General features: G+C 53.4%; 3 protein-coding genes across 8 annotated transcripts in view; 2 read left to right on the forward strand and 1 right to left on the reverse strand.

The window, feature by feature from the left end:
* Window positions 1–5,525: 5,525 nt before the first annotated feature.
* On the reverse strand, window positions 5,526–11,111 carry TSEN34 (tRNA splicing endonuclease subunit 34). Of its 4 annotated transcripts, XM_073889059.1 has the most exons (6): window positions 10,957–11,111; window positions 9,960–10,206; window positions 9,473–9,716; window positions 9,066–9,323; window positions 7,308–7,368; window positions 5,918–6,041 (listed from the first exon to the last, which is right to left on the reverse strand). In XM_073889059.1, exons 2-5 carry the CDS (start codon window positions 10,200–10,202, stop codon window positions 7,313–7,315), a joined length of 801 nt encoding a protein of 266 aa, XP_073745160.1. In that variant the 5' UTR covers window positions 10,203–10,206; window positions 10,957–11,111; the 3' UTR covers window positions 5,918–6,041; window positions 7,308–7,312. The 4 variants fall into 4 exon arrangements, with proteins under 4 accessions (XP_025704797.1, XP_025704798.1, XP_073745160.1 ...); XM_025849012.2 differs by lacking the exon at window positions 7,308–7,368 and having other exon boundaries at window positions 5,526–6,041; window positions 10,957–11,110; XM_025849013.2 differs by lacking the exons at window positions 7,308–7,368; window positions 10,957–11,111 and adding an exon at window positions 10,896–10,914 and having other exon boundaries at window positions 5,526–6,041.
* A 510-nt stretch (window positions 11,112–11,621) lies between these two features.
* On the forward strand, window positions 11,622–15,553 carry MBOAT7 (membrane bound acylglycerophosphatidylinositol O-acyltransferase MBOAT7). Of its 3 annotated transcripts, none has more exons than XM_073889060.1 (5): window positions 11,622–11,839; window positions 12,561–12,639; window positions 12,750–12,879; window positions 13,418–13,544; window positions 15,158–15,553. In XM_073889060.1, exons 2-5 carry the CDS (start codon window positions 12,564–12,566, stop codon window positions 15,536–15,538), a joined length of 714 nt encoding a protein of 237 aa, XP_073745161.1. In that variant the 5' UTR covers window positions 11,622–11,839; window positions 12,561–12,563; the 3' UTR covers window positions 15,539–15,553. The 3 variants fall into 3 exon arrangements, with proteins under 3 accessions (XP_073745161.1, XP_073745162.1, XP_073745163.1); XM_073889061.1 differs by lacking the exon at window positions 11,622–11,839 and adding an exon at window positions 11,855–11,970; XM_073889062.1 differs by lacking the exon at window positions 11,622–11,839 and adding an exon at window positions 11,891–11,972 and having other exon boundaries at window positions 12,544–12,639.
* TMC4 (transmembrane channel like 4) overlaps window positions 15,550–17,213 on the forward strand; it is a 23,513-nt gene continuing 21,849 nt past the window's right edge. The window contains exon 1 of the mRNA XM_073889067.1: window positions 15,550–15,562. Coding sequence (XP_073745168.1) covers window positions 15,550–15,562 — 13 coding nt within the window. The remainder of the gene's footprint in view (window positions 15,563–17,213) is intronic.

The raw sequence follows: 17,213 nt of genomic DNA on the forward strand, positions 1-17,213 counted from the left end.
GACAGGCTCACTAGAAGTCCTTGTCCTATGCTATCAGTTAGGGGAGCATACTTGGCCTTCTCTTGTTGGTCTTAAATTAGAGCTAGGGACAAAAATTAGGGAAGTCGCCAGTTTTTAGTCAAATCCTGGCCATTTTGGACCAACTGTTACAGGGGTATTGTGTGGCTTCCTGTCCTGCTGGCCTCCGGGCATGTTGCTGCCGGCTGTGGGTCAGAATTCTATCTTCGTATATGTTCTGGCCATCGTCCGTTTGCCTATGCAGTCTCTCGACAAAGGAGCCCAGGCCAAGGCAGGAGCTGGGACTGCCTGGCCCCACAGCCGCCCTCTTCAGCACTGCTTTCCACTCCTTCTACCCTGTGCTCTCAGCCGGCAGCGTCCCCTCCTCAGAGAGGCAGCTCCACTCTAGCCAGACGCCTGGGTTGAAACCTGCAGCCGCTTGCTCACCAAGATCCCTTGGACAAGTTTCTCCACCATTCTCTGCCTCAGCGTCCTCATCTGTGGAATGGGGTTGTTGGCGGCGCCCACCTCATAGGGTTACAGTGAGGACTGATCGCACACGAAGGACGCACTCACTGTTTGCTAGCATCATCCTTGTTACTCTCACCATGCACTGTGAGGTCTTTCAAGCTACCCAGTTCATTTTTGTTTTCTTGTTTATAGATGAGCTCCCAGACAAAAAAGTTAGAGGGCAGGGACCTCATCTTTCCTATTTATCTGCATCTTAGTAGAGGCTCAACTATAGTTGATAGTCTAAATTTTTAAATATATGAATACCTATATGCATCATCTACAGATTGAAGTTTCTCACAAACCTCTCCTCCAGTTCATTAATTGGCTAGAGCGGCTCACAGAACTCAGAGGAATATTTTACTTACCAGATCACTGGTCTATTATGGAAGAATGTAACTCAGGAGCAGCAGATGGAAGAGATGCCTAGGGCCAGACGTGGGGAGAGGACACAGAGCTTCCATGTCCTCTCCAAGTGGGCCATTCTCCCCCCATCTCCACATGTTCATCCACCCAGAATCTCTCAAATCCCATCCTTTGGGGTTTATATGGTGGCTTCATTACATTTAATTCATCCACAATTAATTAAATCATTAGCAATTCATGAGTGACCCAACCTTCAGCCCCTCTCCCCTCCCTGGAGGTCATCTCATTAATATAAACCCAGGTTTTGTTGAAAGGGCTTTGTTAGGAATATCCAGACACCTTTATTACTCCTAGAAAATTGCAAGGGTTTTAGGAGGTCTGTGCCAGGAAGGGATGAAGACCAAATGCATATTTCTCATTGTAAATCACATTAGTGATAAATGGTATGGCAAATAAATCAAAAGGGAAGGGGCATCCAGGAGGGGTGTTAAATTTTAAGGTAGGGTTACCATGGAAGGCCTGAGGAGGTGACGTTGCAGGAAAGATCAGTGGGCAGTGGGGGACAAGACCATGTAGCCATGGGGGGAAGAGCATTCCAGGTAGAGTAATAGGGGCAGCATAAGCACGGATGAGAGGCACAGACGGGGACGAGGAACATACAACATGGGGCCTTTGCTTTTATTTTAAGATGGGAAACTATTGGAGAGTCCTACAGAGGAGGGACACGGTCTGACCCACCTTTTAACCCAATAATGCCAGCCATTCTGTTGAAAACAGAAGATAGGGGGCAAGGATGGGATCCAAGGAGATGAGTCGGGAAGCTACTGCAATCATCCGCATGTGTAATGTCGTTGCTTTTGCCCACATGTTGGCCGTGAAGGTGGAGTGAAGCGGGCAAATATGGGTCTACAGTGTTTGGAAGGTAGAGCCCATGGGTTGTTTTGTTTTGTTTTGTTTAGACCAATTTTAAGTTCACAGCAAAATCGAGAGGAAGGCACAGAAATTTCCTGTGTGCCCCTGCCCCCATTCATGCACGGTCTCCCCACTATCAACACCCCCCACCAGAGGGTGTATTTGTCACCACAGATGAGCCTACATCAACACGTCATTAGCAGAGTCCATAGTTTGTGTAGGGGTCACTCATGGTGATGTGCATGCTGTGGGTTTGGACAGATGTATAGTGACACGTACCCACCATTATGGTCTCACACAGAGTAGTTTCACTGGCCCCACACACCCTCTGTGCTCCTCCTGTTCATCGTACCTCCCCAACTCTTAGCAATCATTCATCGTTTTACTGTCTCCAGTTTTGCCTTTTCCAGAATGTCATACAGTTGGAATCATACAGTATGCAGCCTTTTCAGATTGGCTGCTTTCACTTAGTAATGTCCGTTTAAGGTTCCTCCGTGTCTTTTCATGCCTTGATATTTTGGCTCTCTTTAGCACTGAAAAATATTCCATTGTCTGGATGGGCCTGTTTGTTTATTCATCCAACTACGATGGACATCTTGGTTGCATCCAGGTTTTGGCAATTATGAACAATGCTGTTATAAACATCCATGTGCAGGTTTTTGTGGGGTCATAAATATTCAGCTCCTTTAGGTAAATACCAAGGAACATACTTGCTGGAGATAGTCGCACCAATAGCATGGCTGAGAGTATATTCAGTTTTATGAGAAAGCTCCAGACTGTCTTCCTAAGTGGCTATGTCATTTTGTGTTCCTACCAGCAATGAATGAGGGTTCCTGTTGCTCCACGTCTCACCAGCATTTGGCAGTGTTGGTGCTCTGGATTTTGGCCATTCTAATAGGTGTGAAGTTGTATCTCCTGTTGCTTTAATTCGCATGTCTCAGATGGTATAGGATGTGGAGCATCTTCTCATGTGCTTACTCGCCAGCTGTAGGACTCCTTCAGTGAGGTGTCTGTTAAGGTTTTAGGCCTATTTTTGGGGTGGGGGGGTCAGGTTGTTGCTTTGTTTTTAAGTAGGCTCCATGCCCAGCGTGGAGCCCAATGTAGGGCTTGAACTCAAGACCTTGAGATCAAGATGTAAGCTGAGATCAAGAATCGGATGCTTAGGGCACCTGGGCGGCTCAGTCGGTTAAGCGACTGCCTTCGGCTTAGGTCATGATCCTGGAGTCCCTGGATGAGTCCCGCATCAGGCTCCCTGCTCGGCGGGGAGTCTGCTTCTCCCTCTGACCCTCCCCCCTCTCACGTGCTCTCTCTCTCATTCTCTCTCAAATAAATAAATAAAATCTTAAAAAAAAAAAAAAAGAAGAATTGGATGCTTATGGTCCCTGGGTGGCTCAGACAGTTGAGCATCTCACTCTTGATCTCAGCTCCGGTCTTGATCTCAGGATTCTGAGTTCAAGCCCTATATTGGGCTCCATGCATGGAGCCTACTTAAAAAAAAAAAAAAAAAAAAAAAAAAAAATTAAGAGTTGGGTGCTTAACCACCTGAGCCATTTAAGTGCCCCTGATCAGGTTGTTTCCTGTTGTTGAGTTTTAAGAATTATTTATATTTTTTGGACAGCAGTCCTTTATCAGCTGTGTCTTTTGCAGTATGTTCTCAGTTTTTAATTTTAATGAAGTCCAGCTTATCAATTCTTTCATTAGTCCCATCTTTGGTGTTGTGTCTGAAGCGTCACCGCCACACCCATGGTCATCTAGGTTTTCTATTATCTCCTATGAGTTGAATAGCCCTGCATTTTATACTGAGATCTATGATGCATTTTTTTAATTTTTTTTAAAGATTTTATTTATTTATTTGACAGAAAGATACACAGTGAGAGAAGGAACACAAGCAGGGAGAGTGGGAGAGGGAGAAGCAGGCTCTCCGCCGAGCAGGGAGCCCGATGCGGGGCTAGATCCCAGGACCCTGGGATCATGACCTGAGCCGAAGGCAGCCGCTTAACCGACTGAGCCACCCAGGCGTCCCGATCTATCATGCATTTTGAGTTAATTTTTGGAGGGTGTATTGTCTGTATCTGCATTTTTTTTTAAATTTTATTTATTTATTTGAGAAGGAGAGAGGGCAAGAGTGCATGAGCAGGGCGAGGGGCAAGGGGAGTGGGAGAAGCAGGCTCCCCGCTGAGCAGGGGGCCCAACACTGGGCTCGATCCCAGGACTCTGGGATCATGTCTTGAGCTGAAGGCAAACGCTTAACCACCTGAGCCACCCAGGCACCTCTTTTGTGTGTGCATGTGGATGTCCTTACAAGTTTTTTTTTTTTTTAAGTAAGCTCTAGACCAACGTGGGGTTTGAACTTGCAACCCTGAGATCAAGAATTGCACGTTCCACTGACTGAGCCCACCAGGCACCCACAAGTTTTTTTTTTTTTAAGATTTTATTTATTTATTTGAGAGAGAGAGGGAGAGAGCACAGAGGGAGAGCGACAGGGAGAAGCAGACTCCCTGCTAAGCAGGAAGACCAAAGTGGGGCTTCATCCCAGGACCCTGGGACCGTGACCTGAGCCGAAGGCAGATGCTTAATAAGACTGAGCCACCCAGGAGTCCCCCCATCCACACGTTTTTTAATGAGGAATTTTTGAGGAAGACCCAAGACAGAGGTACTGAGTACTGAGTCAGCTCAGAACTCTGTTGTAGAGAAGAAAGAGCCTGGAGAATACATTTACAAGCCAGGTACCAAAGAGGCACAAAGAACAGAGTGTTAACTGGGCAGGGGGGGGTGTCCTGTTTTAAATTAATCTAAGCTTACAGAAACTGAGGTTCTAGCAAATTTGTTTACTGAGAAGGGTAGGAAAGAAAGAAACTGGTGCCACAGAAATCGAGAAAGTAGAGACAGACACTTTCAGCCCCAGAATCATTACCATGTGACCGTATTTCAGTAGCGAAATCTATGTGACAAAACCACATTTTTTAAATATACATATAAATGTTGGAAGTCGGTACTGATAATGTTCAAATAATTTTTTTAATAATTTTCTCTTTTCTTTTTTTTTTAAGATTTTACTTATTTATTTGATAGAGAGCACAAGTAGAGAGGCAGGGAGTGGGAGAGGGAGAAGCAGGCTTCCCGCGGAGCAGGGAGCCCGATGCGGGGCTCGATCCCAGGACCCCGGGATCATGACCTGAGCCGAAGGTAGACGCTTAACGACTGAGCCACCCAGGCGCCCCAATGTTCAAATAATTTCTAAGCAGAAAGGCAGCTATATGAATCATCTCACAAATGTGTATTTTATTTATATGCGTTTCAGCTTTTAATAGAATATATGTATAAAAAATAGAATATACGGACCATAAACGTATGGTATAAAAAATAATTCTACACACCTGAATAAACACCACCCAGGCCAAGAAAAAGACCACCACCAGTATTCCCCAAGCCCCAAGGAGTCCTTCCTGACATTCCCTTCCTCACCCCAAACCTGTCCTGAAACTGCAACACTCACATCCTTCCTTCCCTTCACATGTTACTTTGATTTAGGCCTTTGTGTGCACCTGAAACGCTTTGCGAAAATCTTCTCAAAAGGAAATTTAGTGTGGTGGGAAGAGCTCAGACCTTGGACTCAGAAAGACCAGCTTTTAAATCCCAGCCCAGCTGGCTACCTACTAGAGGTGTGACCTCCTCCAAGCCTTTTCCTCATCTGTATAAGCAAATGCAAACACTCACACTTCCCAGGATTGTCATCAGGATTCAAATCACAGACTCCACGTTTATTCAACAAATTTACTGAGACCTCTTGATGCCTAAGCCCTGCAGAAACTGGAGATGAATCAAACCCAGTCTTTACCCTCAAGAAGCTCACAATTTGGAAACAGGTAACTACAGAAACATCACAGCACAGTAAGTGCTTTGAAACAGGGACAGAAATAAGGATGTAGTGTTTATAAATCCGGAGTCAAAACCTAACCGCAGAGAGAGGCAGGAAGGTCTGCAGCGTCCCATATGCAGAGATGAGCTTGGGGCCATCTAGAAAGGCTCTGTCCACAGAGGCAGCCACATCCCCACAGGTCTCTGGAGTCACTGCAGGCTGGTCCACTGCAGGGAGGTGTAGACCACCTTCCCATCAGGCTGAGGAGAACACAGCAGCAGCGTCTTTCTGACACTGGTTCCCAGGCGGCCTGCAGAAACCAGGTCCTGCAGTGGAATGGGGTCCCCCGGAGCCCAGCACTGAGCAATGTAGTGGGCATGGAAACGAAGTGGGTCACCTGGGTGAGAGAAAGACACGTAGCAGTTCCCAGTGGCAGAGGGCTGGAAGACACTAGAATGTCCACAGGTAGGAGGCGGGAATCATCCTAGTAATCACTATCAATATTTCAAAATAGCTATTGTTGGACCCAGCAATCCACTTCTTGGAATTTTTTACTTATAAGGATAACAGTGCTAAAATATACCTATGAAGATGTTCACTCTGTTATCATTTACAACTGCTAAGAAACGGAGACAACCAAACCACGGACTTAAGTTCATGGTCTCTCTGTAAGACTGAGTATCATACAGCTGTTAAAACGAGAAGAATGTACCAATGTGGAGAAGTCGATGATACCCTGCGTGGGGAGAGAGAGGGTGGGGCAAGCTGTCCCACACATTCAGCATAATCGCATTTAAAAAACAAAACAACTAACTGAACAGATCACTGTCGTGACGTAAGAACCAAAACCACAAAGTCCGTCAAAGCCATGAGGAATGCAAAGGATGTCACGTGAATATCCAAGGAGAAGTGACTCTAACAGACTAAAAGAGGAATTTACAATACGATGGAGTAATAAATAGGTGGGATAAAGGAGTTAATACAATTTTTCAGAAAAGGGCCCGACAGTAAGTATTTGGTTTTATGGGCCATGTTACAACTACTCACCTCTGCCACTTTGGCACCACAGGAACCACAGGCCATATGTGAGCAGACAGGGCTGCCTCCCAGTAACTTGACCTTTAAAACCTGGGGCTGTGGTCTGCCCCTGGATCAGGTAAATCTGATCAAGCAGAGTCAGAGCCAGAATGGGGCACCACCCAGAAGGTTAAGTGCCAGGTAACGAAAACCAACAAGAGCAGGGCGGTGAGATGTCCCATCTGAGAGGACTATTGGCTGGGTTTCCAGCCAAGAGCCAGGCATCGCTCTGGCTGGTGTGACACCTCTGCCCGCGCAGAAGGAAGCATCAAAATACCTGAGAAAGGTACCCCAAAACTGTTCCGAGACGCTTAAGGCCTTTATAAGTTCGGGAAGCTTCACTGTTAGAAATAGGTAAGGGCCTTAGTCCTTGAATATTTTAATCTTCAGGAAACAAGGATTCTACATATATCTCATATACCGAGTATGTATTCTTTTAGAAATATTGACCCATTAGAACTAACAGGTCAGTCATTTGGTTCAGGTTCAGATGTGTGATTGCGTTATTGGTGGATTTACCCTTATTTTAACCGCAAGTTTTAGTAAGGCTATTAACAGTATTAGAACATACAAACTTAAAACTTACCCCAATTACAAGTTATTAGATCTGACTTTCTGGCAGGTTCCATAACCAGAACACCATACAACTTAACAAGGAAAATAAACATACTAAAATTTAAAATGCAGGGGTGCCTGGGTGGCTCAGTCGGTTAAGCATCTGCCTTTGGCTCAGGTCATGATCTGGGTCCTGGGATCGAGCCCCACATCGGGCTCCCTGCTCAGCAGGGAGTCTGCTTCTCCCTCTCCCTCTGCCTGCTGCTCTGCCTACTTGTGATCTCTATCTCTCTGCCAAATAAATAAAATCTTTAAAAAGATTTGGCACCACAGGGGGGGGGGGAGAGAGAGAGAGAGAGAGAGAGAGAGGGAACACAAGCAGGGAGAGTGGGAGAGGGAGAAGCAGGCTTCCCACCGAGCAGGGAGCCCGATGCGGGGCTCGATCCCAGGACCCTGGGATCCTGACCTGAGCCAAAGGCAGACGCTTAATGACTGAGCCACCCAGGCGCCCCTGAAAAAAAATTTTTAATGCAACTTATAACACTGAAAATTACGTAACTCCTTTCACGAGTGGTATCAAACATGGACTAACAGTCCCCTTAAAATCTGCTAGATTGGAAAAAAGATTTGTAAATTGCACTGAAAGCTTAGAAAAGAACTAGATATTAGTATTCATATGTTAAGTTCATTTTCAAAACCAGAATAATCTTTTACATACGCAAGTCACAAAAAAACAGTAGTAAGGTAATTAGAGTGTGGTTATCTGTAAAGAACGGGGCAGGTAAACTGTTCTAAACTCCTAAGTCAGTCCCTTAGTTGAGTGTTTGGTCCCTTAGTCCCTTAGTTGAGTGTTTGGTCTGAGAAGAGATGAAGGCTCTTGGCTCATCTGCAGAAGACTCCATCGGTCTCCAACCAACAGCTAAGATCTGACTACTTATCTGGTGCTTCTATCCTTCTATGTTCTCAGGAGGAACAAAAAAGGTGATTTTCCTGCAGACTTACTTTTTCAACCTTTTAGTTAAACAATAAAGGCACTCATACTACAAGTTCAAAATGTAACATACATTGAAAGTCTCCTTTACCTACACCCTCCCAGAGGTAACCACTGTACTTGGGCTGGAGTACGTGCTTTCAGGCCTTTTTCCACTTGCTACTTACTTTCTAGTCAGTACTCCATTCTAAGTTCTTCTCATGTTCTTTTACTAGAGCCATATATATATATATTTTAAGTAATCTCTACACCCAACGTGAGGCTTGAACCTACAACCCTGAGAACAAGAGTAGCATGCTCCACCAACTGAGCCAGCCAGGTGCCCCTAGAGTCATGACTTTTAAGGCTACTTAAATAATGTGTGTATAACTCCATGACAACATAAAACATAATGCACTTCTACCATACCTGTTTTCAACAAGTGGTTCTTTTTTTTCCTTCCCCTTTGGTCATTTTTTCGTAAATGTACGTGAACCTACATCAATCTCTCACAACTAACACCAATGTGTAACCGCTAACCTATTAATCATTCTGGTTGCTTTCTGATATTTTGCTACTGTAAAGAATCCTGCAGTGACGACTTCCTGTATGTTTTGTGCACGTATCTAAGTGAAACTTCCGGATCAAAGAAAGTGCTTAATCAAATTTGCTAAGCTGCCCTCCAAACAGGCTTGGGTTCCCAAGTGTTGCTGTCCTTCCATGGGTTTCAGAGGCTGAGAAAAGACAAAAAGGGAAAATGCAGACGGTGGTGGGCTTGTGAAAAAAGGGGCAACAATGGGAGGTGCCCACAAAACTCACCAGGATAGACCAGGAAGTCACCCCCGAACTTGCCAGCAGCACTGAGGAAGAAGCCTCGTTCCCACAGGTCTCTGTAGATGCTGTAGCGAAGCTCATGGGCAGGACGACCAGCATGGGGCCAGTCTTTGGACTGGACACGCCAATCCAGGGGCCTAGCCTTGATGGGTCGAGGCCTAGCAGTGGCCAGCTGGACCAGCAGGGCGGACCTGGGCAAGGGGGCCACCCCATTTGAAGGCCCTGGCTGGGGAGAAGAGGAACCTGGGGGAGGTGAATGCAGGAGTCTGGTGAATCCAAGGACAAGGTCTTCCCACCCCTCAGAGAGTTCCAGGCTCTCGATTCCCGGCCAGGATTCCCAAAAGATCTCCCGCCTACTTCCACTGGTCCCTGGACTCCACTCCCACCCTCACCTGCTTCCTCGGGCTCTCCAAGAGCCTGGCTAGCGCTGGCCTCACTCTCTGCAGCATCCGGGTTCGCACCGGCCTCCTGGCTCTCGCTGGCCTCCGATTCCTGTTCTAGCTTCTGCTTCTTCGCAGCCTGGCCCTCCGCAATCTTCTCTAGGAGCTCCTGACGACGAGTCTCACGGGCCTCGGCTGCCAGGGCGCTTTGCTCCTGGAAGCCCTGCTCTTGCTGGCGTTTGAAGGATGCCAGGGCCTGAGAAGTAAGCCAGCGGGAATCCCAGGATCCAAGTCTGCGCTGCCTTAGGAAGCCAGGAACCCTGACTCGCTGACTCCTCCCAACCCCAAAGCCCGAACCCGGGGATCCTAGTCTCCTAAATGCACAGCATTCCAGAATCCAGGACGCCCAGACCCCTCCCACCGCAGGGACCTGGAGTCCGAGTGTCCTGCCTCTACTTCCGCAGGTCCAGGGCGTTCACGTCCCCGGCCCGCCCCTTACCAGGCTGTGTTGGCGCGGATCCGGGCGCGGGGCGCTGACCAGGGTCACGGCGCCGATCTCGGCCAGAAGCCGCGCCTCTTCGGGCATCAGCAGCAGCGGGAGGCCCAGGCGCGAGTTCTGGCGGGGCCCGCGGGGCAGGGCACCCACCGTGCGGCCCCCCACTCCCAGACGCTCCCGCAGTGCCTGCACCGCCTCGGCTCCCCATACCAGGGAGCGGCCGTTCGCCACCTCCACCACCAGCATCCTCCTGCGGGAGCCAGGGGGGCCCAGGGGTCACCGACAGAGCGCTCCCACCGCCTCGGGGTGGGGGATGGAGGGTCTCAGCGAGGCCCCGCCCCTGAGCCTGGGGGGGGTGGAGCCTCGCCCGGGCCGCGCTTGCCACCTGCCGATTCTCCAGGCCAGGCTCCGCCCCCTGGGCGCCAGACCCCCGTCCCCACCCAGGCGATCCCGCCAGGCCCCGGGGCCGACGAGACGAGGGCCCGCCCCTCGCCTAGTCGCTGGGGAGCCGCTGGGCCCTCCCAACCCTGCGGTCAGCGTTCCGGCCATCTCGCCTTCTCCGCTCGGAGAGACACCGCCCTTAGCGCGGGGCCACGCCCCCCTCCCAGTGACTCGGAACTCGGCCCCTCCCCTTTCCAAACCACCGAGGCGTGGCCTCAGAGCCTCCTCGCGCGGTGTCAGACGCCCACCGTAGAAGCCCCGCCCCCCGGCCCAAGGCTTTCGGGCGTTCGGACCTCCTCGGCCCGGCCGAACCCGCAGCCCCGCCCCTCCTGAAGGCCGGCGGCTCGGCTCCCATCAATCCCGCAGCCAGGCCCCGCCCCCTCCGGCCGCAAGCCCTCCCGGTTGGGGAGCGAGTACCCGCCCCACTGAGCGAACCCCACAGCCGGAGGCCCCTCCCCCTGGGCACCCGCCATCCGTTCCCCGCTCGGGAGGGCTCACCACCCCCGTGAGCGCTCCCCTCAGAATGCAGCACCGTGCTCCGACAGAACCAGTTAGTCACCTCGTAAACACCAGCTCGCAGTCCCGGCGGAGCCACCCCTACGTAGCGCGCCACGCGCTACTTCCTCCACCCCTCCCCATCCCGAACCCCTGCGTCAATTTCGTCACGCCGCCACCTCAGCGAAGCGGGAAGTCTGGGATCCGCCCCCAGTGGCGCCGTAACCCCTGAAGCGGAACACCTTGGCCCCGCCCCCTCGAAGCGACACTCCCTCCACCGCTTGGGTTCCGCCTCTAGGGAAAGGGAGGCCAATTACCTTGGCCCCGCCCCGGTGGCTGACACGTCACCGGGGTCCCGCCCCCTCAGGATGAGCTGCTGTTAGCCCCGCCCCCTTGGAACTCTCTAGATCACCGCCTCCTTCGTGTTGCCTAAGTTTGTGGCCCCGCCTCCTTCTCAAAAAACCCCAGACACCGCCTATCTCCTAATCTAAGTCAAACAGGCGCTGTGACCCCGCCCACATCCAGCCGAAGCTCTTGGTCCCGCCTACATCCGAACAGAGACCTCCGAAATAAACCGAAGCTTGTGGCCCCGCCTCCAAACTGCCACCGGTTCTGCCCGAAGGAACCCGAAGCGGAGGCCCCGCCTCCCCCCGGTCCCGACACGTCCCTCCGAGCCCGAAGTTCCGGGCCCCGCCTCCTTCCAAGCTCGCGGCCCCGCCTCTTTACGTGCTCTGGGCTCGGCTGCCGTGAGGTCCAGGTGCAGAGGCGGAGTGGTCCTCGCGGGCGCTCGGAGCCGGCCGCTTGCCTGCCGGGCCTGCAGCCTGACGGTGCCGCGCACCCGGCCGCGGACCGCGACAGAGCGGCGCGCGCTCGGCGGGGGAGGCGTGGCCGGAGCCGGGGCGCCCGTGGGCCGGGACTGCTTGGCCGCGGCGTGGAGCCGGGCCCAGGTGGGCCGGGGCGGGGGCGCTTCGGGGGCGAGGCGGGGGGCTGCGGACCCGCCGGCCGACCGGGGCTGGCGAGGAGCCGAGAACGCGGCCGAGAGGGGAGTGGCGTAGCCGCCTGTGGCTCTGCCGAGGAGGTCTGACCCGTGCTGGGGGGGTGGCGGGAAGCTGGGGAGGAGCTGGGTGGGGGGCGTCCTCCGGGCTTTAGGTGGGAGACGCGTCTGCAGCCCGGGAGGAGGTGGAGGCTGGAGCCTGGGTTCTCGGAGAGGGAGGGCTGCGCTCCTGGATGCTCGAAGGAGGCGGCGGCTGGGAGCTCTGGAATCCTGGGCTCTCCAAGGGAAGGGCCCAGGCCAAGGGTTGTTCCTGGGTTCTCAGAAAGCGATGTCTGAATCTTTGGGTCCTCAGTGAGGGTGGGGGGAGGAGCTTTGATTTCTGCGATCGCAGAGCGGCGTTGAGAGGTCGGGATTCCTGGGTTCTCACGGGGTAAGAGGGCTGGTGGCCTGGGTTCGCGGAAAAGCGGGGCTGGGGGTGGATCCCTTCATCCTGGGAGGAGGAATGTTCTGGAGGTCCGGATCGCCCTGTTCTCAAGAGGAGAGGAGCTGAGACTAGGACTCCATGATCCTCGACAGCTGGGGACTAGGGAGGGTGGATTCCTGAATCCTCCAAGGGGGAAGAGCAGAAGGACGGACTCTTGGGTTCTTACTACAAACCTCTGCCCCTCCCCCAGACCATGTCGCCTGAAGAATGGACTTATCTAGTGGTTCTTCTTATCTCCATCCCCATCGGCTTCCTCTTTAAGAAAGCTGGTGAGTCAGGTTCCCCCCCCTAGTGGAAAATTGGGGGGGGGGGCGTGGGGGAGACCGGGCAGGGGACTCCCTGGAAGGTTCCAGGCTTATGCTGTCCCTTCTCCCTGCAGGACCTGGGCTGAAGAGATGGGGGGCAGCAGCTGTGGGCCTGGGGCTCACCTTGTTCACCTGCGGCCCCCACACTTTGCACTCTCTGATCACCATCCTTGGGACCTGGGCCCTCATCCAGGCCCAGCCCTGGTGAGGATTTGGTGGGGGGGGGGTGGGGGGGGGGGAAACAGAGGGGAAGGAGGAAGCAACCTGTTTCCTCCTTGGGTCTGTCTCCCTTTCTGCCTTTGTCTCTGAGTGTCTCTTGTTACTCTCCGAATTCTCTGTGTCATTTGGCCTGTTTTTCTTTTTTTCTTCCTCTTCTGCCTTTTCTTCTGGGCCTCGTCCTTGTGTGTTTGGCCTGGTCCTTGATGTCCAAGTCATGTATTCAGGAGAAAGGAGGACTTGCACTGGCCCTGCCACCATTCGTGTTTCTATTACGTCTCTTTCCCTCCCTTTTGCTTGCCTCCCGCAGAAAAAATGGAGGACCGGAGGGTTTTCACCCGAAAGCTTCTCTTGAGCCCTCCTTCTCTCCTCTCTCGTCGCGCATCTCTGTGTGGCTGCGCCCCTTCTTCCACGGTCGCTCTCCCATTTTCTGTGGGCGGTGTGGGAGGATCCGTAGCTAGAATCTGGGGGAGGCGGAGGCCAGGGCCCTGTACCCAGCACAGCTGGCCTTCTGCCTTTGCCCCAGCTCCTGCCATGCCCTCGCCCTCGCCTGGACCTTCTCCTACCTCCTGTTCTTCCGCGCACTCAGCCTGTTGGGCCTGCCCACTCCCACGCCCTTCACCAATGCCGTCCAGCTGCTGCTCACGCTGAAGGTCAGACTGCCCTCCAGCCCTCCCTTTGTGCCGCCTGAACTCCCCATCCTCACCTCCTCCTCTCGCCCACTCCCATGGGGAGCAGGGGAGGCGGGCTTTTATCTCCCACGCCCCCCAGGGGTGGGACTTCACCTCTCAGCTATTCTCTGGGGTAAAGAAGTACATCCCCCCCCACCCCCCATCCCCGTAGTATAACCCGTCGGCGTCCTCTGGTGTGTGCAGCGTGCCAGAGCGTGAGCTAAGTGCTTCACCAGCGCGTTCTCGAGGAGCGCATGTTGGTTGCAAGCCGTTTCTCAAAGTAGGAAAAACAGCTTTGGAGAGAAGGCACTTACCTAAGGGCACAAAACCAGGACGCCCGTGTCTGGCTGTGTATCACCCGGGAAGATGGGTGAAAGCAGATCCCCAGGCCCCACCCCAGACCGAAAAGTCAGGAGCTCCTGGGTGCTGAGCTCCATCCAGGACAGTCACACGAGGTAGTGAACCAGGTCCCGTTGGCGTCCTGGCTTCTGCACGGGAAGGCGGGGGCAGGCTGGAGTGGGTTAGCCAAGAGCTGGAGGAAGAGCCTTTCAGGATGTGGGAGCAGGCCTGTGCTAGCCCCAGCGAGTGTTCATCAGGAGAAGGAAGGGGAACGGGGCCAGGGTGAGGGCTCTGCGCTTCCCATGGGGCCCAGGATGCACCGGAAATGGTGGTTTGGTTTGTTGCCAGAAGAGGTAAAAGTGACCAGGTTTACACGTCTGGAAATACGCTCTGGATGCTGATGGAATTGCCACGGGAAGGGCAAGAAGGGTGAGGATGGCCTCCTTGATCAGAAGTCTGCTGACAAGCAGTAGCGGCTTGATAGTCAGAACAGCAGGAGATCCTGCATTGGGGGGGATTTGAGGAGCCACAGAGGACAGTGCAGGAATCCTGGACCAGCAGCCGGGTAGCCCCCACCTCGAGAAGATCGATCGAGGGGCACAGCCAGCCCCGGGTGATCTTACAAGGGAAGGAAAGCCCAGCCCTCAACGCCTGCCTGCCCCCTCTCCGCCCAGGGCTCCTGACGGGCAGGAGGCCGGGGGAAGCGGGAAGCCGGGCTGAGGCCCGCTGCTGTAGGCCCAGCCCAGGGTCTGCGGAGAAGGGTAGAGAGCGGGGGGTGGGGGGGCGGGCAGGCCACATACATTCAGCCCCGGGGAGGGGGGAGGCAGCACAAAAGCGACAGACTCTTAAGATCTACGGGATTAGATTTGGGGAGTAAGGAAGGTTTCTGTCCTGAGCGATTAATTGGCTGCTGGTGGCATTTGCTGAGGAGACAGGCTGGAAGAGGACCCGCTGTGGGGAGTGGGGGGATACTGTGTTTCCCTCTGGATGTGTGAAGTCTGAGGAGCCCCGTAGGCACCCGACTACTAATGACACAAGGCACCTTGAGGGGTTTGGGGGTTGGAGGGAGGAGCCCAGTCCAGGGGTACAGTTTGGAGATCATGAGAGCATGGGTGGTATCAAGCCACGGGCTGCAGAAGAACCCAGGAAAGGGAGCACCGAGGTAGAAGGGCCCAGGAGGGAGGGTTGGCGGGCAAGAAGCCACTGCCCTGCCTCTTCTGTCTGATCTGTCCCCTGCCCTCGCCCCTTCCTCCCAGCTGGTGAGTCTGGCCAGTGAAGTTCAGGACCTGCACTTGGCCCAGAGGAAGGAAATGGCCTCCGGCTTCAGCAAGGGGCCCAGCCTAGGGCTCCTGCCCGACGTTCCCTCCCTGATGGAGACGCTCAGCTACAGCTACTGCTACGTGGGAATCATGACAGGTGAGTGTGCCTGCAGCCCCCAGGCCTGCCTCCTGCACCTCGTCGCCCTGGCTCCACCTCGCACCCGGGGGTCTGCGCCCGCTTGGTGTTCCCGCCTCCACTCCAGCATCTGCTGCTCTCAGGGCCAGCATGGAGGCCTGGGTCTAGCTCAGACTCTCCCACGGCTCCCCCAGAGGACAGACAGACTGTTCTCGGCCTCAGGGATTCCTGTGGCTTCTTAGGAGCCCACGGGATGAAGCAGAAAGGTCTACACGACCCTGATGTTTCTGCCACCAGGGAACAAATGTTCACGTTCTGTTCCCACTTTCACCTCAGGGAATATTTTTCACTCACGCTGACCTCCCAGAAGGTTCTCCTTTTGACGACAGCTTTACCGAACTGTCATCGATACTCACCCACTGAAAACTACATCCCATTCGCTAGTTTTCAGTGTAGTTGCGGAGTCGTGCAACCACCACCACCATGTCACTGTAGGGCAATTGTGTCACTCCACAAGGAAACCTGGGCCCTTCCGCCATCATCCCTCCAACCTCCATCTGCCCCAGTCCCTGGACACCACTGGTCGGCTTCCTGTCTCTCTAGATTGGCCCTTTCTGATCACTTACGGATGGGATCCTGCTGTCTCTGGTCTTGTGTGACCTGGGAGGCTGTCACTTCTGTTCATTCCACTGCTCAGCCCTCCCCCGGGCCAGGGCCAGGTCATCACTGTACCTCAGGTGCTACAACTGTGTCCCATTCTCCATCAGTGACCCCCTGCGGTGCCTGCCCTGCTTGGGGCGGGGGGGCGGAGGAGGGGGCAAGGGAGACCAGCACTTCCCAGCCTATGGTGGTTTCCTAGCTCTTCGAACAGAACCCCCGTCCTCAGTGCCTGCAAGGCCGGGAAGCCGGCCCCTGCGACCCTCTGACTTCTCACGCCACGCTCTTCCTCCCCAGAAGCACTGCTCTGCCTCCTCCCTCATGCAGAGCTCACCCCCGGCCCTCGGGGTCTGGCTCATCCGTCCCCATCTTTCTTAGGGACTTGTCTCCATAGCACCCCCTTCTCCGGGTCTTTGTTCCTCTTGACCTGGCTGGCTGGCCTCTTTCTTTCTCTGAGTCCTGTGAACTTCCCCCTCTCTGGTTTCTTTCTTTCTTTTAAGATTTGATTTTATAGGTTTAATTTTTTTCTTCTAAACTTCTATTTAACTTCTAGTTAGTTAACATAGAGCGTCACATTGGTTTCTGGAGTAGAATTCAGTGATTCATCACTTAACATGCAACACCCGGTGCTCATCTGAACAACTGCCCTCCTTAATGCCCCTCCCCCATGCAGCCCACCCCCCGCCCACCTCCCTCCATCAGCCCTCGGTTTGTCCTCTCTCGTTAAGAGTCTCTTATGGTTTGTTTCCCTCTCTGGTTTTTTTTCCCCCTTCCTCTGTGTTCATCTGTTTTGTTTCCTAAATTCCACATGAGTGACGTAACACGGTGTTTGTCTTTGTCTGACTTATTTTGCTCAGCATAATACCCTCTAGCTCCATCTACGTTGTTGCAAATAGCGAGATTTCATTCTTTTTGATGGCTGAGTAATACTCCATGGTGTATATACACCACACTTGAAATTGTATGTTTAAGTAACCTCCACACCCAGTGCCCAACGTGTGGCTGGAACTCAGGACCCCTAACATCAGGAGCCTACCAACTCACTGGCTTCTTGTCCCTTCCTGTCTGAGCCTCCCTCCCCTGTTATGGGTTTCATACCCCCACCCTCTCCCAGCTCTGCAGTCCCGGGCCCCTGGCCTCCAGACCCCGAGCTGTGGCCACCCTCCCAGCCCGTTGGAGTCTGACCAGCTGCCTCCTCCCCAAGTCTCCACTCCGCCCCCTCCAAGCTCCCCATCTCAGGCCCCTCCCCAAGTCTCTGCT

The sequence above is a fragment of the Callorhinus ursinus genome, unplaced genomic scaffold (assembly GCF_003265705.2).
Source record: "Callorhinus ursinus isolate GAN/ISIS: 27379988/994484 unplaced genomic scaffold, GSC_fseal_2.0 scaffold101, whole genome shotgun sequence".
In the NCBI taxonomy this organism is placed as follows: domain Eukaryota; kingdom Metazoa; phylum Chordata; class Mammalia; order Carnivora; family Otariidae; genus Callorhinus; species Callorhinus ursinus.